Here is a 27,020-nt window from a genome sequence, read left to right on the forward strand (position 1 = left end):
ATGGAGCACTGGGTGTTATACGCAAACAATGAATCATGGACCACTACATCAAAAACTAATGATGTAATGTATGGGGATTAACATAACATAATAATAATAAAAAAAAGATAAAATGGGCTTCCTGCGTCACTAGCTGTGTTGAAATCTGTAGTAGATGACGCTTTGGAGAGAAGTATATAACTTTGAGTGGACAGTTGACCTAGATGATATAATAAGAGTTAGCATTTATGAGTATGTATTGTGCCCTTTTCCATTTAATGCTCACAACTCAATGATAGACTTTACTATTTGCCCTAATTATATAGGTGGGGAAGTGGCAGTCCAGAGTCTGTGTAACTTGCCCAAAGCCATATAATGGACCACCTGCAGAACGGAGATTTGAATCCTAGTAGTCTAACTCCAGCGCCCATATGGTTAATCAATATACTATCTATAGTCAGCAAGCTTTGTCTATAAATGTCATAGTAAATATTTTGGGCTTTTCAGGTCGTATGGTCTCTCTTGCAAAAGCAACTCTAGCACAGCTAGCTATATTTCAATAAAACAGGCAAAGGGCCAAAGTTTGGTGGCCGCCATTCTGTAAGTTACAAAGTCCTTTCAAATGCTGAAATTCAGTGATTCTAAGATAATATATGTGGGACATTGTATTATCCAAAACTGGACACCATAGTATCTCCCATTGCACGTACTCCTCCTACAGTGTAACCTTGGTACCTGTCTTGTGTTGGTTTGATACGATTTCAGATCCACTGTTCATGACTTAAGTGAAGTTGTTTTTTTGCTTCTGTATTATGGACATCACCAAACACTTCTTTATTTTGTTCAATCTTCCAATGACAATGTCCATTTCAGAAGGAATATGCATATCCCAACGCACTAGAGAGATGCGTTTAGGTAGCAGTGTGACAACATGGTTTTTTAGGAAAGTGCAGCTGTTGTGGCATTTATCAAATTCTTCATCTGTTCTGAAGGATGTGGCTTACATTTTCAAAAGACATTTCCTGGTAGTATCATGTGATGATTTCTTAAAAACAAACCCAAACTATGGCATTATCATGCCTTAGTATCTAATTCTTGGAGAAATGTTTTAAATTCACAAATACTGTGTCTTCCTTTGACAACATAAATATTTTCAAGCAATGTTATTTTACTCATGAATGAGCACAGAGCATTTTTTCATAATGTAGTTCAAATTGACTGAATAATTGAATCCTTGTTTTATTTTTTAAAATCACTTTTCAATATCAGCTACAAACTGGAATTTAGACATAGAGAACATTAAATTAAATGGAATCATACAATTATACCGGTCATATGAAATATGAAATTAGTTTCAGTAAGAAATTGATTGTCAGAGGATAGTAAGGGAATATTATTATCAGGTATAAGACAAAACATAATATACTATATGGAAACGGTGATATAAATTCTCAAAAAAATTTGTATGCGTTTATTTACTTCAAAACCTGCTATCGCTCTGACATTATTTCCTACTCTTCTTTCCATCCCTCTCTCTGCTCAAGCCATTTTGGCTTCCTTTCTGTCCCCCCAATATGCCAGATACCCACCCACCTTAGGGCCTTTGTACTGGCTGTTCCCTCTGTTTGAAATTGTCTTCTAGATCTCCACATGGCTAAATCCTTCATCTCTTTCAAGTCTTAGCTCCAAATCCTTTTGCCCCAAACGCCCTCTCATCCTGCACTCTGAGTCCTCATCACTCTCTCCTCCTTCTGTCCTCACAGCCCGTCTTACTCCAGGAGATACCTCATGGACTTACTATGTTATTACTTATCTGTCTCTCTCTCCAGCAAAGACAAAAGTCTTTCTGTCTTTTATTGAGTGATGTATCCTAAGCACATAGGACAATGCCTGACACAGAGTTGGTGCTCTATAAGTATTTATTGAATACGTAAATGAACTATTGGTTTATTGATATAAAGTGAGGTTAATTCCAGACAACTGAGTTAGTTAATGATATCCCACAATTTAGCTGCCATTAAAAATAAAATAAAAATAATGCTGTGATCTTTAGTATATACAAATACAAAGTTCAAGGTAATAAGCTATCCTGAATTTATTTATTTATTTATTTTAAAGATTTTATTTATTTATTTGAGACAGAGAGAATGAGAGAGAGAGCACATGAGAGGGGGGAGGGTCAGAGGGAGAAGCAGGCTCCCTGCCGAGCAGGGAGCCCGATGCGGGACTCGATCCAGGGACTCCAGGATCATGACCTGAGCCGAAGGCAGTCGCTTAACGAACTGAGCCACCCAGGCGCCCCTGAATTTATTTTCATTCATATCTGGATTATTATAAAATAAAGAAATGGCTAATGTTAAAAATACAACATATTATGTATAAATAAGTAATTACATTTCTGGGACTGGAAAATAACTTTCTAATTGTATGGCATGTCTTGGGTGGACTAAGTTTGAAAAACTTAAGATTAGATAATCAAGCACTTAACCATCTATCTAGAAATTAAGATATTGTTAACTTAAAAAGCTTTGGTGCATAGATATTGAAAAGGGCCATGTCTGTCATCAAGCTATTCTTATGGTTTAGATGGAATAAGAATTGCACCTTTGGTTTGACTTGATCTAAGGGAGATACACCCATACACACCATTGCTTTGCTTTATTCTTAGAAACTTGGGTGCTGGGGTTGTTCTTTGAAATCAGGAGAAAAAAGAACAATTTATTTTGACCCCCATTTTCTATTTGTTGATCAGAATACAATAAAAGCAGAAATTGGAAGATGTATCTACAGTCTTTAATGAGGACATGGTAGTTTCTAGTCTCAGGGGAAAAGCTCTCATTTCTTGAACCATCTGCTTAGGATTTTTTTCAAAGTAAGAAATGCTCTGTTATGTCAGTATAAAAAAAGATTGTACCCGAACTATCTTGCACTTAATGAGCTTTTAAGAGGTCTGGGAAGGGATAGCAGGGCTTCAGAGGGTACCTTGTTCAGATCATTGCTTTGAAGGTGCAGTGTTCATATTTTGCAGTAACACTTAGCAGTCTTAAAAACAGTGATTAGGGTGGGGACTGTAACAAAAAAATCCAGATATATCACTTATTGTTTTATTCAAAACATTAAGTCTTGGGGAAGACAGAACAAATTTGAACATCTTAAAAGTGCTTTTTAGATAAAATATTATGGCTAAGGACATAATCCCTCATTTCCCTTAATTCATTATTTTACAGTTTAGAAGGTTCATTAGAGGCAAAGTGTTTGCTTTTTTAAAAAAAGATTTCATTTATTTATTTATTTATTTATTTGAGAGAGAGCGATAGCTCGCACATGCACCCGAGCATGAGGTGGGGGGAGGGGCAGAGGGAGAGCGAGAGAATCCTAAGCAGACTCCTTGCTGAGCCTGGAGCCTGACCTGGGGTTTGATCTCACGATCCTGAGATCATGACCTGAGCTGAAACCAAGAGTTGGATGTTCAACCGACTGAGCCATCCAGGTGCCCCAAAGTGTTTGCTTTTTATCATTATTTCCATATGTCTCCAGATTTTGAGTCTATTGCTTAAATTTTCTGGATTCATCATCTGCTAAAAATAAATGTAAGTTCTTTAAAAACTTAAAAATTGGCTTTCTATATTAGAACAACTTTTTTTTTTGAAGGTGGGGGGAACTGTCCAAATATGTGCTTCTCCTTTGTCCCTCAGTTAGGCTGTCAATCATAATAGCTTCCTAACGGCAGGGGCCATTCCTTTCTTCCTTCCTTCCTTCCTTCCTTTCTTTCTTTCTTTCTTTCTTTCTTTCTTTCTTTCTTTCTTTCTTCCTTTCTTCTTTCTTTCTTTCTTTCTAGAACTACTAATTATTTATTGTACTGAATAAAAGTCTCTTGAGGGAAATTTTGTAGAAAAAGGAACACTGTATCTTAGAAATCTGCCAATCCAGTTGATTCACTAAAGTCAAATTTAAAAATATTGATTATAACTTGATTTTTCAAGTTTCAAGTTTTTATTTAAATTCTAGTTAGTTAACATATGGTGTAATATTGGTTTCAGTAGAATTTAGTGATTTATCACTTATGTATAACACCCAGTGCTCATCACTACAAGTGCCCTTCTTAATACTCATCACCCACTTAACCCGTCCCCTTGCCCACTTCCCCTTCAGCAACCCTCAGTTTGTTCTCTGTAGTTAAGAGTCTCTTATAGTTTGCCTCCCTCTCTTTTTCTTCCCATCCCTTATGGTTCATCTGTTTTGTTTCTTAAATTCCACATACGAGTGAAATCATATGATATTTGTCTTTCTCTGATTGACTTGTTTTGCTTAACATAATACACTCTAGCTCTGTCCACATTGTTGCAAATGGCAAGATTCCATTCTTTATGATGGCTGAGTAATATTCTATTATATATATATATACACATATATATATATACATATATACATATACATATATATGTATATATATATACACACACACACCACATCTTCCTTATCCATTCATCAGTTGGTGAACATTTGGGTTCTTTCCATAATTTGGCTATTGTTGATAATGCTTCTATAAACATTCGGGTGCATGTGCCCCTTTGAATCACTATGTTTGTATTCTTTGCGTAAATATCTAGTAGTGTAATCGCTGGGTTGTAGGGTAGTTCTATTTTTAACTTCATGAGGAATCTCTATACTGTTTTCCAGAGTGGCTGCCCAGTTTGCATTCCCACCAACAGTGTAAGAGGGTTCCCCTTTCTGCGCATCCTCTCCCACATCTGTTGTTTTCTGTGTTGTTAATTTTAGCCATTTCTGACAGGTGTGAGGTGATATCTCATTGTGGTTTTGATTTGTATTTCCCTGATGATGAGTGATGTTGAGTATCTTTTCATGTGTCTGTTAATTATCTTATATATCTTCATTGGAAAAATGTCTAGTCATGTCTTCTGCCCATTTTTTAACTGGATTTCCTTAACTTTTTCAGTTTGTTTTCAGGGGTGTATCTCCAATTTCCCCTTTCCTCTAAGTTAAGCTGAATTGGGTTTCTGTCTTCTAGTAAGGTGAAGAATCCCTCCCCCCAAAAAAACCCTCTCTAGTGTCTAGGAGTGCCACGGGTGTACTTTGAAACAAGCACATTAGTCAGAAACTACTCAGATGATTTGTCATTACAATAGAAACTTTGGAGAAGGCAAGGTTCTTCTAAGCTTCAGCTGATCGGAAATTAAATTTTTTTTTAGGATTTTTCAATATGAAGAAATTTCATCAAAAATAAAAAACGTGAGCACTCTTCAAGTCCCATAGTGGCATCTGCATGTTATTTTTATCTTGGGGAGAAATTGATACACTTTTATGATAATGGAACAGTGGAAAGAACACATGTACAGGGATTTGAATTGAGCAGGTTACTCCCCTTTTCTCATTGTCCTGTTGTCATCTTCTATCAAGTTGGGGTCATGTGTCTACTTCATAAGGTGGTTGCAAGGACTGAGTTAAGTAATACACACAGCACCCTTAAGTGGCCCATAATAGGTGCTCAAGAATGGTGGTCACATGATATAGTCTACCTACTGGTGAAACTTTATTCTTCTGGTATATTGAGTCTCTGTGGGGTGGTTGTTGTGTATCACTTGTTGACCTCTATGAGAGGGGTCAGGGCATATGACAACTTGCAAGTCTGTGAACATGTGTGTGTGAGAGAGGTAGAGATTGTATTCTCAATTGCCACCCTCACAATTTGGAGAAGGGAGGCAAGTTGTGGATCAATTTATGCTGGCCTTTTGTGTTGCAGGTTGTTGACCCTGATGTAGAGTATACAAATCAAATTCTTATACCTCTACAGTTGATGTGTATATATACTCTGAGGCTCTCTATGCTATCATTATTGGGATTTGGGGTGAAAGGCTTGAGAATTGTAAGAATTTTTTGCTAACTTTCTATACTTTTTATAGCTGGGGGGCAGGCTTACTTGCTTGATGCAGACTTACCCACCAGAAGCATTAGAGTGATTAGATTATATTTCCTTTTTCTCATTAGGGAAAAATGGCAACCAGAAAAATATAAAAACTTGAAAAAAATGTCAATATTAGAAAACAATTTCAACAGAAAGTCAAATTGACCTTAACACAGGTACTGAATCTGTGTAAATTGTTGTATTTTGCTCACTTTACAACTGTCTATAAAAGCTAAAATAAAATTAAACAGGGAATTAGGAAAATGCCATCAGACATAAAGGAAGTAACAACTGGGAGGAATTCAGACTTGCCACTAGGCTTATATCTAATGGACATAAAATTTACCTTGAAAATGCTCTGTTACACCTGAGGTACCTTTTGTTGGGTAATTGAAATGAATCTCAGACTGGCTTGTGAGACATTTAACAGCTGTTTCTGTTTATCTTTGAGTTTCTGAATGGGTTTAGAGTCACTTTAATATTTTCTTTGGAAAATCAATTCTGGGCATGTTGAATTAAAATAGTTATTTTTATGTCACCTGGGCTAAATATTGTAGGGAAAAAAACCCATAGGAACAACTCCAGATATTTTTTTGTGTATCTAAAGGTATAGTGTGCCATAAAAAGGCTTCTGTTACATTTTAGATACCAACTGCCACTATACTTTGAGGTACTTTGCAGGCTCGAAAGTAAGAAGAGACCTCTAATATGCTATCTCATAAAAGCAATGAGAAGGTATATAAAATATTTTAGAATCATCCTTGGCATAAAAAGGATTTCTAATGAGCACATTTTATAAGGCTGAATTTATTTCTAACAAAACCATTTGTACAAAGCATCATCACGATAGTTTATATAGAGATGGCTTAAGGGAAAAAGTACATTTCTAAAATGCGATTGAGTTGTACCTTCTAGGGAGGCAAATAAACTATTTTAGGAGTATAAATTAAACACCCTTGGAGCTTTTTGTATTTTCAGACAACTGTGGAGAAAGTAAGAAATGCTTATTAATTAAAAGTATAGGTTCTTCGTTGGTGTACTAGATGCTAGTGCTGGGAACCAAGGTTAGGGAGATTAGCAAGCATGGGGACTGGGGGACAGGGGCCTGGGGGGAAAAATCCTCTTTGGGATGCTGGTGTGTCATTATTTTGTAATTTCTCCCATGAATCTGTGAGTCATGTAATACATGAAATATTCGCTGCAGATAGTGGTATGATGGCAGCTGGATAAAAGACATTCAAGGCTGGAGGAGAGAGGGTAAGAGGAAAATGAAGCTCCCTGGGGTCCAGACCCATGGAAGGGAAGCCAAGGCTGAGAAAGCACTGAGTGAATTGCAGATTCTCTTTGCCCAAGGGTTTTCTAGTGGGCCCAAGTCTTTGCTTTAGCTTAGAAATTTTGGCCTATCTGTATCTGGGATTTGTCTCTAGAGTTTGCATTTAAGGAATCCTGACATCCATGTAAATATATATTAACATATTAATGCAGATTTGGATGTATTTTAAAGGTCTTTCTGACCACCCAATCTATGCTCACCCCGATACCACCAAAGCCCTGACCACCCAATCTAAACCCTCTCCGCTAAGAGGATAGCAGAACCAGGGGCCTGTAAAAGCCCAAAGAGACTCTCTATGAGTACCCAGTCAGGTATCAGGTTTAATATGGTAGACATGGGGGACCTATAAACAGTGCAGCCCATCCACCCCATCCCCCCACCTCGGCACATAGATGCAAATATTTTTAAAACATTATGCCAGTCAAATATAACCATCTCTATTCTGGGACTGGCTTGTTTCCTTTTAGCATTTACAAATGTTAGAAATTATCTTGCTTATTTATTCTCTTATTTATTTATAATCTGTCTCTCCTCACTCTGCATCCAATGAGATAGAAAACTTGTTGTTCTTGTTGATTATTATATTCTCAGGGTCTGGCACATAGTAGGTTTTCAATAAATATTTGCTGGATATATGAATACGTCTATGAATGTTGTCTGCATATGAAACTACATATTGTAATTTTATCATTTTTATTTTTATTTATTTATTTTTAAAGATTTTATTTATTTATTTGACAGAGAGAGAGAGCACAAGTAGGGGGAGAGGCAGCAGAGGGAAGAGAGAGGGAGAAGCAGGCTCCTCACTGAGGAGGGGACCCTGGAACGGGGCTCGATCCCAGGACTCTGGGATCATGACCTGAGCCGAAGGCAGATGCTTAATGGAATGAGCGACCCAGGTGCCCCTACATATTGTAATTTTATAAGTACTTACATATATACTATAGTTTATATTATATAATTATATATTTATATTATATATAAATTATGAAATATAAATAATAAAATTTATCTTCCCTTATTTAATTTTTGTACATATTTTCTGTACCTTGCTTTTTTCACTTAGCAATAGGTTTGGACACTATTCTATAATAGTAAAGATAAAGCTGTTGCATTCTTTATAAAGGCCACATTGTCACTAGATAATAGCTAATTTAATCAGTCTCTTATTGACACATATTTTAGTTTTCCATTTTTTTCATCAATAAAAACAAGATTGAGATAAATATCCTTGGATGTGTGTCAATACTCACAGGTGGGAATCTTGCTGTGTGTTATGTGACTAGAAATGAAATTGAGCCAACACAGATGCACAATGAAAATTTTGTAAATATATTCTAATTGCTCCCCGTAGAGGGCATATAATGTTTTACTACTGTAATTGGCCATGTTTGAGAGTGTCTGTCTCTTTTCCTACACCCTGTCAACGTTTTAGATTGTTGCCAATCTAATAGGTGTTATCAAAGTATTAGATTGTTGCCAATCTAATAGGTAAAAATATATCATTACAGTTCTAATTTACATTTTTCTTATCATAATTGAAGATGAGTAACTTTTGATATTTAGGAGTCATTTATATGTCCTTTTCTGTGAGTTGTCCCAATATTTTTTTTCTATTTTGCTTTCCAAAACTATTTAATCTTATTGATTTGTAGTTGGTCTTTATGTATTAAAGAGTATTAGTTGCAAATAATTTTACTCAGATTGCCGTTTGACTTTTGTATGTTTCTTCCATGCAGAATTTTTACGCGGATGAATTAATCTTTCCTTTCATTGTTTCTAGTGGATTTTTTATTTGTTTTTTTAAAGTCACACTTAGGAGGCTTTCCCCATTCCAGTTCTTCCAGGATTTTTGTAGTTCTTACATATTTTCATTTTTAATATTTAAAATGGTTTATCTTCTTGGGATCTATTTTTGTATGAAGTGTAATACAGGGATCCAACTTACTTTATTTTTCTCCAAAGGAGTAGTTGTCCTATACTATTTACTAAGAAATCAGCTATCTTCCTCTTGATTTGAAGTGTTAAGTCTATCTTGTACTAAATTCCCATATTTATCTGGATTTATTTAAATTCTGTGCCAAAGATATCTGTCTGTTCATTCAAATTTTATTTTATATTTTATTATCAGGTATGATTAACTCCCTATCATTGTTTCCCCAGAACTTTTCTTATTATTCTATTCCTCTGTTTCGCCTTATGAAGTAGAAGCAGTGTGTCTAGCCACCGCCCAATAAAATTCATGTTACCACTTTTACGAGCATGCTTGGGGAGGATTATCTTCTTTATGAATTTTCATGTATTTAAGTCTTGTGTGTCCCTCAGCAGCATTATAATCTTTCTTCATGAGGTCTAGGACATTTCTTAAGTTTACTCCTAGCTGTTTTTCCCCCTACTACTGTAAATGATGTCTTCTTTTGGGGTTGTTGTTTCTATATGTAAAGGCTATTGTTTTCTATATATTTACACACACACACACATACCCCACATAAACATTTCACCCAGGCAACTTACTAAATTTCTTCTTTGTTTGCAGTAGTTTTTTAGTTGATTTCCCTTGCATTGTTCAGGTAGGTATAGGGCGATATTATCTGCAGTTAATGAAAAATTTCACTCCTCCCTTCCAATTTTTATGTCTTATATCATTTCTTGTCTAGTGGAATTGTCTACTATCTCCAGAATAATATTAAGTGACATTAAATAGTAATTTAATTCCTACAGACTTCTCTTTAAGCTAGCTGATGGTTTTTGAGTTGAGTTACAGCCATTATATAAATATATATTTATATATATATTTATATATATTTATTATTATATATATAAATATATATTTATATTTAATTTTAATTTTAATATCTGATAATTTGTCAAGGATAAAGTTAATATTTTGTTGGGGCTCCTGGGTGGCTTAGTGGTTAAGCGTCTGCCTTCGGCTCAGGTCATGATCCCAGGGTCCTGGAACCGAGCCCTGCATCCGGCTCCCTGCTTGGCCGAGAGCCTGCTTCTCCCTCTCCCACTCCCCCTGCTTGTATTCCCTCTCTTGCTGTGTCTCTCTCTGTCAAATAAATAAATAAATAAAATCTTAAAAAAAAGTATTTTGTTTCTGTTTCTTGTTCTCCTTTTTTGAGTGATCTCAAAGAGAAGATCTTTTTTATTTTAAAGCTATAAATCTACTGTAATTGTAGAACATTCAATTGTTGAAGTATAAGTTTACTTAAAACTTTTTTTGGTGGCTATGTACCACATAGGGAAACTTTAAATTTAGCTAATTTTATGGGGCTATTAATTTTGATTGTTTCAACACTAATAAATAAAATTCACATTTGTTTGAGAAGCTCTGTAATGAGGTTAAGTTCTAGAATATATAGTTTACTGAGCTATAACAATTCCAAATTAATGGCTGTTATCTTGTTTGAGTAAAGAACTGAATGTTTTATACTCAATGATTAGTCCCTATTGTGTATATTCAATTCTTATTGAATAACCACTGCATTTTGAACATAGTAAAAAATTAAATTTTATATTAAATCATAACAAGAGTTTTCAGCCTCCTATTTAATAAAAATCAGATAGGAAGAGACTGCATTTCCTTTTTCAAGTGGTTCCAGAGAGTGACGGTAGCCACTTTTTTTTTTTAACCAAACGCATAAAGTCTTCTATTTTTCTAGCTAAGAGAAATTAGGCTAATGGTTTTGAGAGCAAACCTGAATTCTAATCCTTGCTTTGATATTAACTAGGCAATGGCCTGTTTTTGCAATTATGAAATAGAAGTTATATTTTTACCTTGCATTAGTGTTGAGTAGCATAAGAAATTAAATTCAATGACCTTTAAATGCTAACTCATTACTTTTTCTTGTTAAGGGACCAAGTAATAGTTACTATCACCACAGGAAAAATAGAATGCCCAGAACTTTGGAACACAGGTAGCTCCATGTAAAGATTTTACAAGTCACAAAGGGATTAAAAAACCCCCACAAAACCCCGAGGATGCTGTCTATTAAAACCTCAGACATATTGTAGTTACTTTAAAATGTATATATTTAGTTGTGTGTGGCAGGATTATAACTTGAAGTACTTGTCTTGTTACGCTGAATATGTTTTCTATTTTCTCTTTTTACTCCAGGAGCATTTTCTTCCCTAGCCACACCAAAGTGGAAACAAAGATTCAAAGAAACCCCAAAGGCTTATTTTAGGACTGATTTTTTTTGTTTTTTGCCACTTTACAGAGACTACACAAGACTGGGTTTGGGAAAGGAAAGGAAGTGACAAGGAAAAAACAGAAGAGGGCACTGGTCTGTAGGAGCAGGGTGCAGAGGGCAAGAACTCATCACTGTAAGACACTGGCCATTCAGCATCCTCGGGCAACCATCCTTAGGTCGGGGCACTGGGGCACCCGGTGGGGGTCAAGACTGGAAAGAAGAGCCTCACCCCAGACCTGAACTGAATAAGTCAGAAAGTTACCTCTGTGCAGAGGTAGCAACACACCTGCCTCTGCTGCATGAGTTTTTCTCTTATTAGATTGAGAGTTTCTGACAGCACGGATGGAATCTCTGTTCAATCAATTCAATGTATTAACCATCCCTCTGTGCCTTCTGCACATGTACTGAATGGTGTTCATACTATGGCGAACCTGTACTGAATATAGGTTACTTTGAATACACCTGGAATCTATTGCTCCTAGTAGTGAAGTTACATGCTTACCTTGAAGGCAATGTCTTTGTTTTTATGTGATTATGCTAGCTTAAAAAAAAATTGTAATTATGTAATTTAATTAAATACCACTTAAACTGATGAAATATGGTTATGAAAACAGAAAGAATTGTTGTTCATGCCAAAATGAATTTGAGGAGTTTGGAAGGATTGAGTCGTTATTTAAAATATTTGTTGTCAAATTAGGTATGGACGGAGTAACACTAAAAGATTGGGCAAAATCATGAAAAAATTAAAAGGATTCTGTTACCATATTAAGATAGTTTCCAAGTGTCTTTAAGTTCTCATTCCACTGATAGGAAACCAAACTGGAACTCACAGCAAATGCAGTATGGATTTGGTTCTTGACCTCTACTTTTACTCCAATCTATGGATCCAGCTTTCACCTCTCTTGCATTAGAAGGGTGGCGAATAAATGCACATTTATATGTACTACTTTAGAGGGAATTTTTAATGTAGGTTTTTGTGCTTCCCTGCTTTAATTGATGTTTATTTTTAATGGGTGAAATACTCATCTCAGTTATACTTGATCCAAGGACTTCTACTGGGCTTCCTTTTGGGTTTTTTCTGCAGAGTCTAGCTTGCATGGTACATAGACTCACAGGGAAGGTTGCTGATTAATATTTGTAGAGAGAATAAACAAATTTCTCAGGAACAAAGTCTGACTGGTTAGTTAAAATCTCTGCAATAAATAGGAATAGACATGGAAGTATGAGTTTCTATCTCTGGAAAGAGCAGAAAAACACTAAGTTGTTTTGCTGTGTAAATTCAGACAAGTGAAGCAGATAATTGATGCAAAGTCTCATGGTTAATGTTTCAGGACATTCATTTGATTTGTGTGGTAATTAGGAGGAACTGAATTTTTAGGAGAGGAGAATAAAGCAACTCGGGGAATAAAAGAATGTGGATATAGGTTGAAAGAGGAGAAAGAATATAGCCAGGGAGGCTAGCGAACAGGCTATTGCATATGTCCTGAATTATTACTGTGATATGGAAATAAAATATATTACAAACAATACTAAGGATGAGTAATTGCGGTGAATTGAATCTTCTCACATTTACCCTTGCATCTCAAGAGCTTAGCCAAGAGTTGGCACATTGTAATTAATAAATAAATGTCTGTTGAATGAATTAATGACTGAAAAGGGCTGAAGGGTTGTGAGATGCAAAATATCCTCAAATGTCTGAATCTTAAACTCAACATTTGGGAAGGTTGACAGCACATAACAAAGGTGATTGTGTAGTGGGTTACCCTCTTAGAGTGGTTTTGAAGCAGGTTTACGTGCTCCCAGGTTTGTTAGATTCATTCTAGGACATAAGGTAGCCATAGTCATCTCACCTGGAGCCTGGCATGTGTCTGCACAGCTAAGGCTAGTGGTCAAGCCCCTTTCCTGACTACAGATGGCCAAGAAATGCTGGATCAATGTGGGACCATGTTGATAAGCCCCTAAGGGTGGGAAAGGGCAGCCCAGACCAAAGTTAATGCTCTTCTACCTGGGTCTAAACTTTATATCTCGTGCCAGAGAGTGTGATGGGATGGAGTCCCTGGGCTTCCTCCTAAATTTCTTGTGGGTGCCTAATTAGTGTGTATTGCTCATTTTTATTTTCTGAGAAGAGTTTTCTGTAATTGAAGGACAGATCTTTTGAAAATGCTAACATTTGGACTTTTATTTTGGGGGAATGCGTGTAAAAAGGTGCTCGGAAAAATCAGATTCATAAAGGTTTAATATTATTTCAATAAGTTAAATGATAGACAATATTTAAAGGTGTGGGTTATCTCTTTTATGCCACACCATGCAGTCTGTTTTGGGTTCCTTTTTGTTTCCAGGTGCAATTCCAAATTGAGTACCTGGAACAAGGCCTGGAATAAATTAGATGCTCAATAAAATCTTGTTGAATGACTGACTGAATGCTGCTTTCTCCTCCCTAGCAGCTGGCTAACCTAGCAACATTTGAAAGACAGCTGGATAATTCTGGGCCATTCAGGAGTTCAGATTCATACTGAAAGAGGCTGAAGACTGGGCACACAGATCATTTCTCTAGAGAGCTCTTTTCCTCAACTGCCTCCTGAAAATTACACTTTTGTTGGCTTTTACGTTATGGCACGAAATCTGCTCATTTAATCAGATGTTAGAAAAAGGAAAGAGATTTACAGAGAAAGAAAATTGAGGAGCACTCTTAACCAAAAAATGTTTGACCAAAAACTAAGCCCTTAATGTAAAGCAGAATTTTCTAGAAATAGTTTATTTAGCGATGGAACCTTGTCATAAACTGTGGTAAAATGATTCTTTGATTAAAGAGTAAACAGCAGGGCGCCTGGGTGGCTCAGTTGGTTAAGCGACTGCCTTCGGCTCAGGTCATGATCCTGGAGTCCCGGGATCGAGTCCCGCATCGGGCTCCCTGCTCAGCGGGGAGTCTGCTTCTCCCTCCCCCGCCCCCCCCTCTTGTGCTCTTTCTCTCTCTCACTCTCTCTCTCAAATAAATAAATAAAATCTTAAAAAAAAAAAAGAGTAAACAGCAAGGAATGATGCCTGATAATGACCATAGATAGAACTCTTTTGAATCGGAGTTTAAGTTACAACACTTAAAACAATTTCTATTACGGTGTTAAATAGACTTGTAAACTCTTAGTTATCCATACATATTTCCTGAATCTCAAGTGCTGGCCAGTGTATATTTTACAGTGCTTTGCCCTGCAAAATTAATCATAATTTATGGAATATGTCTTGGGATGCATATGCTTGATTTTTCTTTTATTTTTAATACTATTTCACAGAACTAGGTGTGTACAACTCTCTTGATTCCTTTCACAAGAATTAATGAGAAAATTCTTCTTGCTTCAATGCAAATTCTACCAAAGCCTGTGTAAGTTTGTCCCCTTCGTGTTACAAATACTAATAGGGAGGGACAGGAACCCCAAGGTCAGCACACAATAGCAAGAAGAATGAAGGGATATGTCTGAACCAGGTCCCTGTAAGAAATAGCTGTTGCCAAAGAATCTGTCATTCCAACCAAACAACCTGGGGCAATTTAGTCCTGAACTTCCAGCACTGTTGCCATGGTTTCTAGACAAGGACGACAGGACTGTATTCCAATTATGTCCTTCAGAATGACAGATAACTGAAAAATAGGAAATGGAGTAATAAAATCTCAGGTCACCCAGAAGAGGTGTGGTAGCTACAAGTGACACAGAAATGAGAGATGCAGGTCTACATTTGTTTCAGAAATGCTTTTGTGATTTAGAATGCAAATGTGTATCGGGCAAGTCCTCCAGACTTTCCATAGCAATTTTATCCATCATCCAGCTCGTTATTCAAAGCCAGGTATCTCCTGCTTAGTAGAAATGTTCTTAATAACATTTTAAACTTAAAGAATCTGTGAATTAACAGTATTTAAGGAAAAGAAATCTTTTTTTTTTTTTAATGGAGGCCCATACCATTTCTTTTTTTTTCTTTTTTTTTTTTTTAAAGATTTTATTTATTTGACAGAGAGAGACACAGCGAGAGAGGGAACACAAGCAGGGGGAGTGGGAGAAGGAGAAGCAGGCTTCCCGCAGAGCAGGGAGCCCGACGCAGGACTCTATCCCAGGACCCTGGGATCATGACCCGAGCCGAAGGCAGACGCCTAACGACTGAGCCACCCAGGCACCCAGGAAAAGAAATCTTGAACAGCGGAAAGTAAAAAGTATTTCTTGAATTCTGAAGATATTGCAGATATAGCAATGCCATTTTTTCCCCTTAATGCTGGGGTCAAATGTAATACTCTCTTTTTCCAGTTGACGGTGTTACAGCAAACTTTGCACCTAGCTTTGAGCCATGTCTGATAATCAATGTTACTTTGCCAGGGTCAGCAGTAAATTTGCTGTCATGCTATTGGCTGTAAGGAAGATACTTGCCTTTTCAATGAGAGGAAACTTTATGTAGAGATCAAAGGGTTCACAATGAACTCTAGAATGGTACTGGCAGTATTGGTTCTGTATTCTCTGCAGTTAAGCAGAAATGGAGCATTTTAATCCCAAAGCAGCACGAGGTAATTTACGTAATCTTTAAAGCTCAAAACAATTTTTAATGTAAAATCTTTAAAACGTTAAGTCTCAGTTTATTCACTCAGTTTATTCAAATGGAATAACACCTACCTCTTAGAGTCATGTCTTTAAATTAGATAATGTATATAAAGCATTTAGCTCAGCATCTGGCACATACCGGTAAGTAAATGTAGTTTTGTCATCATTACTACTATTAAATGACCTTCTGTCATATACATTGTGGTAAGTGTGAAGCTATTACTATCACAGAGAAACAAACAAAATTGGTAAATTTAAGGATTTAAAATCACATATCCACAAAAAGATTTTAAAGAAGTACTTTAGATATGAGATTAGATGTGTTTGAATGATGATGAAAAAGAGCATGAATTTACTAAATGGTATTTCAGGGACTACTGCCAGCAGAGTGAGATGGAAACTTCTAGATGGCCTGAAGCCTGCAATCATGCCTCCTGAGTTTTTCCTTAAAGATATTTATTTTTGACGCTGTGAGGACAACATAACATTTTTGTCAACACATTGAATATAGCTGTTACAGTTTTATGAAGATCAGCTTTATCATTTTCTTTCGATGCATAAATTCAAGAGTTTAGCTGGATTCTTGATTGTTATTGTATTCAGGATGCTTTTTTTTTTTTCCTCACCAAGAATTGGTTTGATTTTATATTGGAAGTAATTAGGAAAAAATGATTTATTTAGTAAGAGATTTCTGTATGATAAATCTTACAACATCAATCTATCTTCTGTGTAAATAATGACAATGATAAAGAAAAAAAAAGAATGAATTTCTTCTCCTTTATGAGACTGCTTTTTCAAAAAAAAAACATCTTGGAGGTTTGGAGTACAAACTTTCACACAGTTTATTTTGCTTTGCTTGTTTGGTCCTCACATGTTGTGGTGAATTCCTTCCATTCATAAACCCTGAAATTTGAATTCCATCGTATGTATGTATAATTTTGTTGAGTATTTCTGATCAAAGCAAGTAGAGACCTGGGCCATTTCCGATGAAAAGACATAAAAAATTCACATATTATGGAATTATATGAAAAATAGCCTTAATTTGTTATTCATATTTTAAGTTACTCTTCTGTTACTGAAATTTTGGAATAATGGTTATAATCAAAATATGAACCATTATTTCGAAAATAAATACAAAGGGCAAAAACTCCAGTAACCCAATTTCTTTTGTCTTAGTTCTTTTCTCTGTATGGTCTAAGTGCCACGGAAGGAAAGCTTTGTTGGTGGGGCAGCAGCCCTGTTGGCACACCAAGTTTTCTGCCTGCAAATGGGATTTTGAATGATTTCTCTTATGCATTTCTTTTATGGCCTGGTTACATCTCGCTGAAACATCAGAAGGAAGCAGCTTCTCTCATCCAAAAGCTGACTTAGAAAGGTGACATATCTGTTTTTGTTGTCATTTTACAACACAGGTTGTGAGACGGAATGATGACAACCTACGGGACTCACCAAAATTATGTAGACAGTGTGTGAAGAGGGTCCTGGTAACTTACCTTAAAAGAGATTTCGTATTGTTCTCCTCCCCAGATTTCTAAACCTGGGTCATAGCCACCCAACTCCCAAAACCATTTTCGATCCACAGCGAAGAGACCTCCAGCCATAACAGGGGACCTGTGAAATGGACAAAATAATCTTTAAAGGACCATGAACATCTGCTTGGGAAAAAAATGAAAGCAAACTTCAAGATAGGTTTCAGTGGTCAACTAAGATGCTTTTCAGCACTGGTTTTCTGTAAGTGGATATAGGATTCTCATTGGGTCTCTAGCTGCTCTTGGAATCCTCATGAGCTTTTAACTTTGCACTTCAGTTTCTAATGCAATTAATGCCATGTAAAGCCACATTTGCTCCATCTATTAATCATTAGAGAGAAAGACATGACTGTTAGGGACTGATATATTGAGAGATATCACTCAATTTTATGACTTCTCCTTCAGTGAATGGAATCTTGTACTATCAGACAGATGAAAGTATAGTAAACAATTTTACAGACAATATCTTTAATTTCATCTCTCAATATGGATTCACCAAGAATTTCCCACTGACACAGGTCATGTCCATTTTATAGATTATGACATGATCAGTAGAATGAAATAACCAACCAGAACTGGTTATTTAATTAAGATGCCAAATGTGGAATTTAAGCTAGGCCTTTTCACTGTAATTATATTATTCTTTTTAGCTTTCTCCGACTTTCTAAAAAATATTCCTTTTGGTCAAATAATAATTTTCAAGTATTCCATTCCTGTTAGGACACATTGTAGTTCTGTTGCTATATAATGAGATAATGAGATAATCACTGGGCCCTGTCCTAAAATTTTTATAGTTTAAAGGTAGCTCTAGTTTTTTTGAGTGCTCAATATGTGTTGGGCTCTTGGCTAAAAGTTTTACTCAATTCTTTTGATTCATCCACACTACAACCCTGTGAATATCATTCCTATGTAATGTTTGAAGAAACAGGCAGAGAGAGGTAAGGACCAGGGGGCTGGAGCTAGTGGTGGTCCTGGGGCTGGACCAGGTCCTCTGATTTCGAAGTCTTTGAGCTCTTTACCGTGACATTTTTTCTGTTTTAGAGTTTGGGGGCGAAGAGAGACAAATACGTAAATGTGGATATAAAACAATTAAAGAATGCCCTTATGCAGACAAAGCAAATCTATAAAAAACTCACATTTCCAACATAGTTTTTGTGATCGTTTTGAAAAATTTTTGAGGCAAAGAATATTTATAAATAAAAGTACAAGGCATTAAGTGTTGAAGATACACATTTTCAAATATCTATAAACATATTAGACATGCCAATTTACAGACCAGCTGAAGACTTGCTCTTGGTAAAGAGCATAAACCTCAAAAACCTATGAGGCACTTGAACCACATAAACCTGAATTTCTTTGTGTGTTATGTATTTCAAAGACTTTGTATGTTAAAATGGTATTTGGCCTAATTACTTCAGTTGAAGAATATTTTTTAATGTGTAGACTCTGTGTAGATGGAAAGATTGCAAGGCAGAAAAGGGGATTATTATTCCACCTAGGAAAGCGAGCAGAATTAAAAAAAAATAACCTGGGGCGCCTGGGTGGCTCAGTTGGTTAAGCCACTGCCTTCGGCTCAGGTCATGATCCTGGAGTCCTGGGATCGAGTCCCGCATCGGGCTCCCTGCTCGGCAGGGAGTCTGCTTCTCCCTCTGACCCTCCTCCCTCTCATGCTCTCTGTCTCTCATTCTCTCTGTCTCAAATAAATAAAAATAAAATTAAAAAAAAAAAAATAACCTGAAGAATCTCATGCATTTTTTTATATTGTTTGAAATAAAAATCCTAGAATCAGATGTAGCCTACTTTATCCCCCTCTCCAGCAGCCTAATCTTTTTCCATTTTCCACGCACTGGATTTCGGAGCAGAATTACAACTGTAGCTGGAACAAATTAGGACTCTAACATGTATTGGGTGCAGCTCTCCCATGAACACACGACCACAGTGTAACCTCTGTTTTCTAAGACCTTGGGCAGAAGGGATCAGAACTTCTCGATCCTGTTCAAACTGAACCACAAATGGAAAGATCTTAAGTCATACAAATGTATTCTCATTTGATCGTGGAAAATCTGAGACCAAAGTGCATCAGAATTTATGCTGTGCAGACTAAATCTCAAAACTAGAATTATCATAGATCTAGAATTATCGATAGTAGCAAGAGAAAGACCTATACTGATTTTTTTGTTTGCATGTATGTATTGTATGTAATTTGTTGGAAACACAGTATCCTGTTTTCTTAATGAGTTTATGAAAAAAACTGTGTAGTGTATTCTAGGTTAGTTTTATTTTTTTTTATTTTTATTTTTTTTAAAGTAGGATTTCTTTCTTTTTTCTTTTTTAAAGATTTTATTTATTTATTTGAGAGAGAGAGAGAGAGAATGAGAGAGAGAGCATGAGGGGGGGAGGGTCAGAGGGAGAAGCAGACTCCCCGCCGAGCAGGGAGCCCGATGCGGGACTCGATCCTGGGACTCCAGGATCATGACCTGAGCCGAAGGCAGTCGCTTAACCAACTGAGCCACCCAGGCGCCCTCTAGGTTAGTTTTAGATATAATAAAATGAATTCAAATGGATCCTTTTTGTCTTTGTTGATGTTTTTACCAGGCTCCAAATAAATTAATGTTTCCTATCTTGATTAATGTGAATGACTGGTAAGAAACCAACTTTTCATTTATGTATGCATTTACTCATATTTGCCCATTAATCTTTTAAACAGATTAATTGAGGTACAGTTGACATACAATGGATTGCATATATTTTAAGTATACAATTTTTTAAAAAATTTTTTTTAAAGATTTTATTTATTTATTTGCGAGAGAGAATGAGAGACAGAGAGCATGAGAGGGAGGAGGGTCAGAGGGAGAAGCAGACCCCCCGCCGAGCAGGGAGCCCAATGCGGGACTCGATCCCGGGACTCCAGGATCATGACCTGAGCCGAAGGCAGTCGCCTAACCAACTGAGCCACCCAGGCGCCCCTTAAGTATACAATTTGATGAGTCTTGACGTAAGTATGTGTACCCCAGTGCAGGTATCACCACATTCAAGACTAGGAACATATTTGCCATCCCCCTAAATTTTCTTATAATCCCTCTCTTCTGACCTCATTCCCCTTGTCTAGGCAACCACTAATCTGCTGTCTGTTACTGTATATTAATTAGCTTGAGTTTCTAGAATTTTATATAAACCTAACCATATAATTTGTTTTCTTTTTCCGGGCCTGGCTTCTTTTATTCAGTATAATTACTTTTAGCTTCATCTATGTTTTGCATGTATTAATAGTTCACCCTTTTTTATTGCTAAGTAGTATTCCATTTGAATGAATATATCACAGTTTGATTATCCACTCACTTATTGATGGGCATTTGGATTGTGTCCAGTTTTGAGCTGTTACAAACAAAGCTGCTATGAATTTTGTTTCCTAATCTTTGTGTGGACATACGCTTTCATTTCTCTCTCGAGAAAATGCCTAGGAGTGGAATGACTAGATCATATGGCGAGTATATGCTTAACTTTCGAAGAAATGGTCAAACTCTTTTTCAAAGCGGTTGTGCCCTTTTATATTCCTAATAGCAGTGCTTTATTTCCAGCTGTTACCCTTTCTCATTAATACTTGATACGGGCAGGCTTTTGAAGTTTAGTCATTATGATAGGGATATAATGGTATCTCAGAGTGGTTTTATTTTGCATTTCCATGATGATTAATGACGCTGAGCATATTTGTGTCACTTCTCTCATTTTTCTTGTCAGTCTGGCTAGAGGTTTACCGATTTTACTGATCTGCTTAAAGAACTAGTTTTTGGTTTCATTGATTTTTCTCTGTTCTTTTCACTTATAGTTCATTGATTTCTCTTTAGATTTTATTGTTTTAATCTTCTACTTACCTTGTGTTTAATTAGCTCTTCTTTTTCTCAATACTTAAGGTAGAAGCTAAGATCATTGATTTGAGAGTTTTCTTTTTTCTATATAGGTATTTAGTACTATAAATCTTCCCTAAGCAGAATCCCACAAAAAATGATATGCAGTGTTCTCATTTTCATTATGTTCAAAATACTTCCTAATTTCTCTTTTCTTTTCTTTCTTTGATTCATTAGGTATATAGACATGTGCAATCTAGTTTCCAAATATTTAGGGCTTTTAAAATTTATTTTTATTTTTATTTATCTTTTAAAGCTTTTTTTTTTTAAAGATTTTATTTGTTTATTTGACAGAGAGAGAGCACAAGGAAGGGGAGTAGCAGAGGGAGAGGGAGAAGCAGGCTCTCTGCTGAGCAGGGAGCCAGATGTGGGGCTCAATCCCAGGATCCTCGGATCATGACCTAAGCCAAGGCAGATGCTTAGCCAACTGAGCCACCCAGGTGCCCCTATTTAGGGATTTTTTTTAGAGATTTTTTTTGTTATTGATCTTAATTTAATTCCATTGTGCTCAGATAATATATTTCCTATGACTTGAATCTTTTCAAATTTATAATGACTTTTTAATGGCTCAGAATATGGCCTATCTTGGTAAATGTTCCATCTACATTTGATAAAAAAGCATATTCTGTTGCTGTTGAGTGGACTGGTCTATAAATATTTATTAGGTAAAGTTGGTTGATAGTGCAATTCAAGTCTTCTATATTCTTATTAATTTTCTCTTTCCTTATTCCATTAATTAGAGAGAGGGATATTGTAATTTATGACTCTAATTCTGAATTTGTTTATTTCTTTGTGCTATTCCATCAGTTTTTGCTTCATGTATTTTGTAGCTCTGTTAATAAGTGCCTCAATGTCTAGGATGTTATGTGCTCTTGATGAATTAACCTTACTCTTGTTACAAAGTGACTTTTATCATCTCTGGTAATAATCTTTGCTTTACCACTTCAGCTTTCTTTGGATTTGTACTATTTAAACACTAATATTTAAAACTTTTATAACTTTTTACTTTATTTAAAAAACTATTGTGTCTTTAAAGTGGTTTTCATGTTGACAGCATATACTTGCATCTTGCTATTTTACAATCTCTGCCTTTTAATTGGGTTATTTAGATAACTTACTTTTAATATGATTATTCATGTGGTTAAGCCTTAATCTATGATCTTCTTTATTTTTTATTTGTCCCATTTATTTTTTTTTTAAAGATTTTATTTATTTATTTGAGAGAGAGTGAGTGAGAGAGAGAGAGAGCACCAGGGGGTGAGTGGCAAAGGGAGAGTAAGAAGCAGACTCCCCAGTGAGCAGGGAGCTGGATGTGGGGTTCAATCCCAGGACGCTGGGATCATAACCTCAGCCGAAGACAGATGCTTAACCTACTAAGCCACCCAGATGCCCCTCTATTTGTCCCATTTATTATTTCTTTTTCCATCTTTTGATTCATTGAGTATTTTTCATGATTCCATTTAGTGTCCTTTTTGACTTAACAAAGACTCCTTGTTTTTTTTATTTAAGTGGTTGCTTTAGGGTTTATATCACATATGTTTATTTTTGATCACATTTACCTTCCAGTATATTTTACCACTGCACATATATTATAAAAGCCTTTTGATAGAATGCTTTCATTTCTCTTCCCCCAACCTTTGTACTTTGTTGGCATACATTTTATGGTTCCATGTGTTATAAATCCCCATTATATTATTAATATTTTTGTTTAAGCAGTCAACTATCCTTTAAAAAGATTTAAAAATAAAATTTCATATATATGAAATTATATTATGAACACATTTTTGTTTCCTTAATTCTTTTGTGTAGACCCAGATTTCTATCATTACATTTCTACCTTGCTTAAAGGACTTCCTTTAACATTTCTGGTAGTGGAAGTTTGATCTTTTGCATTTATCTACATTTTTAAAGATGTAGTCATCTTGTCATCTACATTTTTAAAGACACTTTTGTTGGCTATAGAATACTAGGTTAATAGCTTTTTTCTTTCAATCCTCTAAAGATGTTGCTTACTTTCTTTCTCATTTGCATTGTTTTCCATAAAAAATGTGTTATTTTTTTCTTTGCTTTTCTGTACATACTGAGTTTTCTCCCCCACTCTGGCTTCTTAAGATCTTCTTTATGTCATTGGATTTGAGCTATTATATAAGACATGACATATGTTATATAGTTTTCTTGGTATACTTGTGTTTGGGATTACTTGAGTTCCTGGGATCGTATATATAGTTTTCATGAAATTTGGACGATTCTTGGGCATTATTTCTTTCAGGATTCTTTTTTTAAATAAAGGATTTTATTTATTTATTTGACACAGAGAGAGAGAGAGTATACAAGCGGGGGGAGGGGGGCGCAGCAGAGGGAGAGATAGAGAAGTAGACTCCCCACTGAGCAGAGAGCCTGATGTGGGGCTCAATCCCAGGACCCTGGGACCATGATCTGAGGTGAAGGCAGATGCTTAACCCACTGAGCCACCTAGGCACCCTTCTTCCAGTATTCTTTTTGTCCCTACCTTTTGTTCATATCTTCCAAAGACTCCAATTATACACTTTGTTCATTTCCATAACTTCTCTTTTTGCATTTCATTTTGGATGCTATATCTTCCAGTTTACAAATCTTTTTTTTTTTGTAATGTCTAATCTGCTGATAACCCCATCTAAAGCATTTTTAATCTTACACCTTTTTTTACCTTTACAATTTTTATTTTGCTCTTTTTATATCTTAAATGTCTCTGCTTAACTTTCTTCCTTTTTAAAAAAGATTTTATTTATTTATATGACAGAGAGAGAGAGAGCATAAGCAGGGGGAGCAGCAGAGGGAGAGAGAGAAGCAGGCTCTCTGCTGAGCAGGGAGACCGATGCAGGGTTTGATCCCAGGACCCTGGAATCATGACCTGAGCCGAAGGCAGATGCTTAACTAACTGAGTCACCCAGGCGCCCCTCTGCTTAACCTTCTGAACATGTAGGACACTGTTATAATGTCTTAAAGTCTTATCTGTTGATTCTTAGGTCTTAGTTTCCATTGACTGAATTATCTACTAATTATGGGCCATATACAGGTACTTCTTTGTATGCCTGGTAATTTTTTCATCAGGTTCTAGAACTTTTACATTTTGGGGTGCTGGACATTTTGGTATTCTTTTAAACATTTTGTTCTGGGATGCAGTTACATTACTTGGAAATAGTTTGACCCTCTTGGGATTTGTTCTTACAATTTATTAGGCAGGATTGGACTAGTGCTTAATCTAGGGCAAATTATTCACTTCTCCTAATCTAGACCTTCTGTGTGCTCTACTGAATGTCCTACAAATCACCAAGTTTGTCAGTCTGGCTGGTGGGAACATACACTATTCCAAGACTTCTGTTTGTTCTGGGCACTATTATTTCTAATTCTTTTGAATGTTTGTTTGTTTGGGTTGTTCCTTCACACACATGCTCCTACCATTACTCTGCTGAATACTCAAGGGGTACAGATTTGTAGCTCTCTTCTCGTGGTGTTCTGCCCTTGATATTCTAGCTGCCCCATTCTCCCCAAATTCTCAGCTCCATATCAATCCATGCTGAGCCCCACCTGGCCCACCTGGGTTCCCCTTCCTCATACCACAACCTAGAAACTCTTGAGTCAAGAAACCGGGGCAATTGTAGGTCTCACGTTATTGTTTCCCATCTCTCAGGGATCATTGTCCTTCACTGTTGGACATTGAGTGTCTTGAAAATTACTATTTCACATATTTTATGTGTTTTCATGTGGGTGGGTAAATCTAGCCCATATTACTTCATCTTGTCCAACTGTGGAAGTCTGAAGATTTATCCATTAATTTTTATTTTAGAACATTAAAAAATATTTATTGAATTATTTTGAATAGATAATACATTCACATGTTTATAAACATTCTTGTTCCTACATCTATCCACTGCTACTCTATTTTTCTCATCACAAACAACCACTATTATTTCTTGGATGTCCTTTCAGAGGTATTTTATGCTTATATAGGGAGATACAGCTATATCTGTTTTTTTCTTCCTTTTCTATACAAATGATTGTATACTATATACAGTGTCCTTTACTTAATTTAAAAAAAATGCTTAATTATTAAAAACTAGCTAATATTTTTAATGATCATGCCATCCTTGTTCTATTTTTTTTAACATTTGCCCGTCATTACATTGTGCATCTATATGTATATATGTATTTGGTGAACATTTAGGTTATTTTCAAAATTTTGCTCTTTCAAAATTTTTACAATGAATAACTGTACATACATCATTGTCACATGTGTGTGAATATATCTTAGAATAAATTTCTGGAATTATATATCCTGGTTTGCTATACAGAGTAAAAGTGTACAGATTTATTTACTTTTTCACTTCTGGAAGTTAAAAGTTCACAATTAAGTTGTGTCCTAACCTGAAGCTTTAGCTCACGTTCCATATCAGTGCAAGCCTAATGACTTAGGGCCTGATAAAATAAGAGTTAGAGAAGAGTAACAATCCTACTGAGAAATTACGGATCTATCATAAATTACTAGTATAGGCCAGTCTACAGATAAATCTTGCTAGGGACATGTCATGATTATGACAATATTTGGAGAGGAACAGTTGAAAAGTTTCACAGGGTAAAAGATTAAAAAAAAAAGAAAGAAATGGAAAGAAAGGGTATGGGGTAAAGGATGGATTTGACACTAAGGAAGATAGTGTACAAAGGCCCTGTGGTAGGAGGGAGCATAGTAATAAGAAATGGAAGAAGGCCAGTCCTGCTGAAGCCAGAGCATGAGGGGAAGATGGAGGATGCATGGGGAGTACCTAGTGCAGTGCCAAAATAGAGTGGGTGCTAAAAATTCCCACCGGGAACATATATAGGCAATGCCAATGTAACACAAGAAATTATTGATAAATAAATCGGTATTTGTTCTTCCCCTTTGATCACCACAACCCTTCTCATTTCAGGCACAGAGCAAGCCAGGACAGCAGCCTTGATGATTTTTGTGGCTTGGAAAGAAGAAGTTGTTAAAAGATAAGAGCTTCTTCTATTTTTAAGGGAGTCTAAGCAGCCTGAAGAGATCATGCAAGATGTCCCAGAGAGGAAAGAAAGAGCCAGAAGCTGTCAAGTCCTGGGGTGACAGAGGCACCTCCTGCACGGTGAGTGCTTTGGGAGATGGCAAGGCCTCCTGTGTGGGACACATATGGAAGCTATATCCCCCGAACTAGGACTCAGCCTTGACAAACTTTATTTTGCATGAAATGAACAGAACTGCTGATTTGAAGGAACTGAGTGGCTTGGGCAGTAGGGGTCTTGGTGGCAACTCATATCATATATGATATCATCATATCATCATTGGGTCATCTTTTAAAAATAACATAAGCATGAAGCAACATATTCCTATTGAATATTCTTTATTCTTCAGGTTACAGAAATGTAACGCTTGAATGCTTAATGGAAGCCAGTTTTCTGTTTTATGCTAAGGCCACTTAGCATAAATCAGGTAATAAATATGTTTCCTTTTTACCTATGGTAGACTAGTTTACTGTTCTACGTCAATTTTTGTGTTCCAAAACTTGCTGACTTTAAATTTATGAGCCTA

At 36.1% G+C, this 27,020-nt stretch overlaps 1 protein-coding gene across 1 annotated transcript in view; it reads right to left on the bottom strand.

Moving 5' to 3' along the window:
• Positions 1–27,020, bottom strand: part of GALNTL6 (polypeptide N-acetylgalactosaminyltransferase like 6) — a 1,195,338-nt gene that overhangs the window by 97,886 nt on the left and 1,070,432 nt on the right. The window contains exon 8 of the mRNA XM_021698835.1: positions 17,502–17,619. Within this exon, the coding sequence (XP_021554510.1) occupies positions 17,502–17,619 (118 nt within the window). The remainder of the gene's footprint in view (positions 1–17,501; positions 17,620–27,020) is intronic.

This window comes from Neomonachus schauinslandi, chromosome 2 (genome assembly GCF_002201575.2).
Source record: "Neomonachus schauinslandi chromosome 2, ASM220157v2, whole genome shotgun sequence".
Lineage (NCBI taxonomy): Eukaryota > Metazoa > Chordata > Mammalia > Carnivora > Phocidae > Neomonachus > Neomonachus schauinslandi.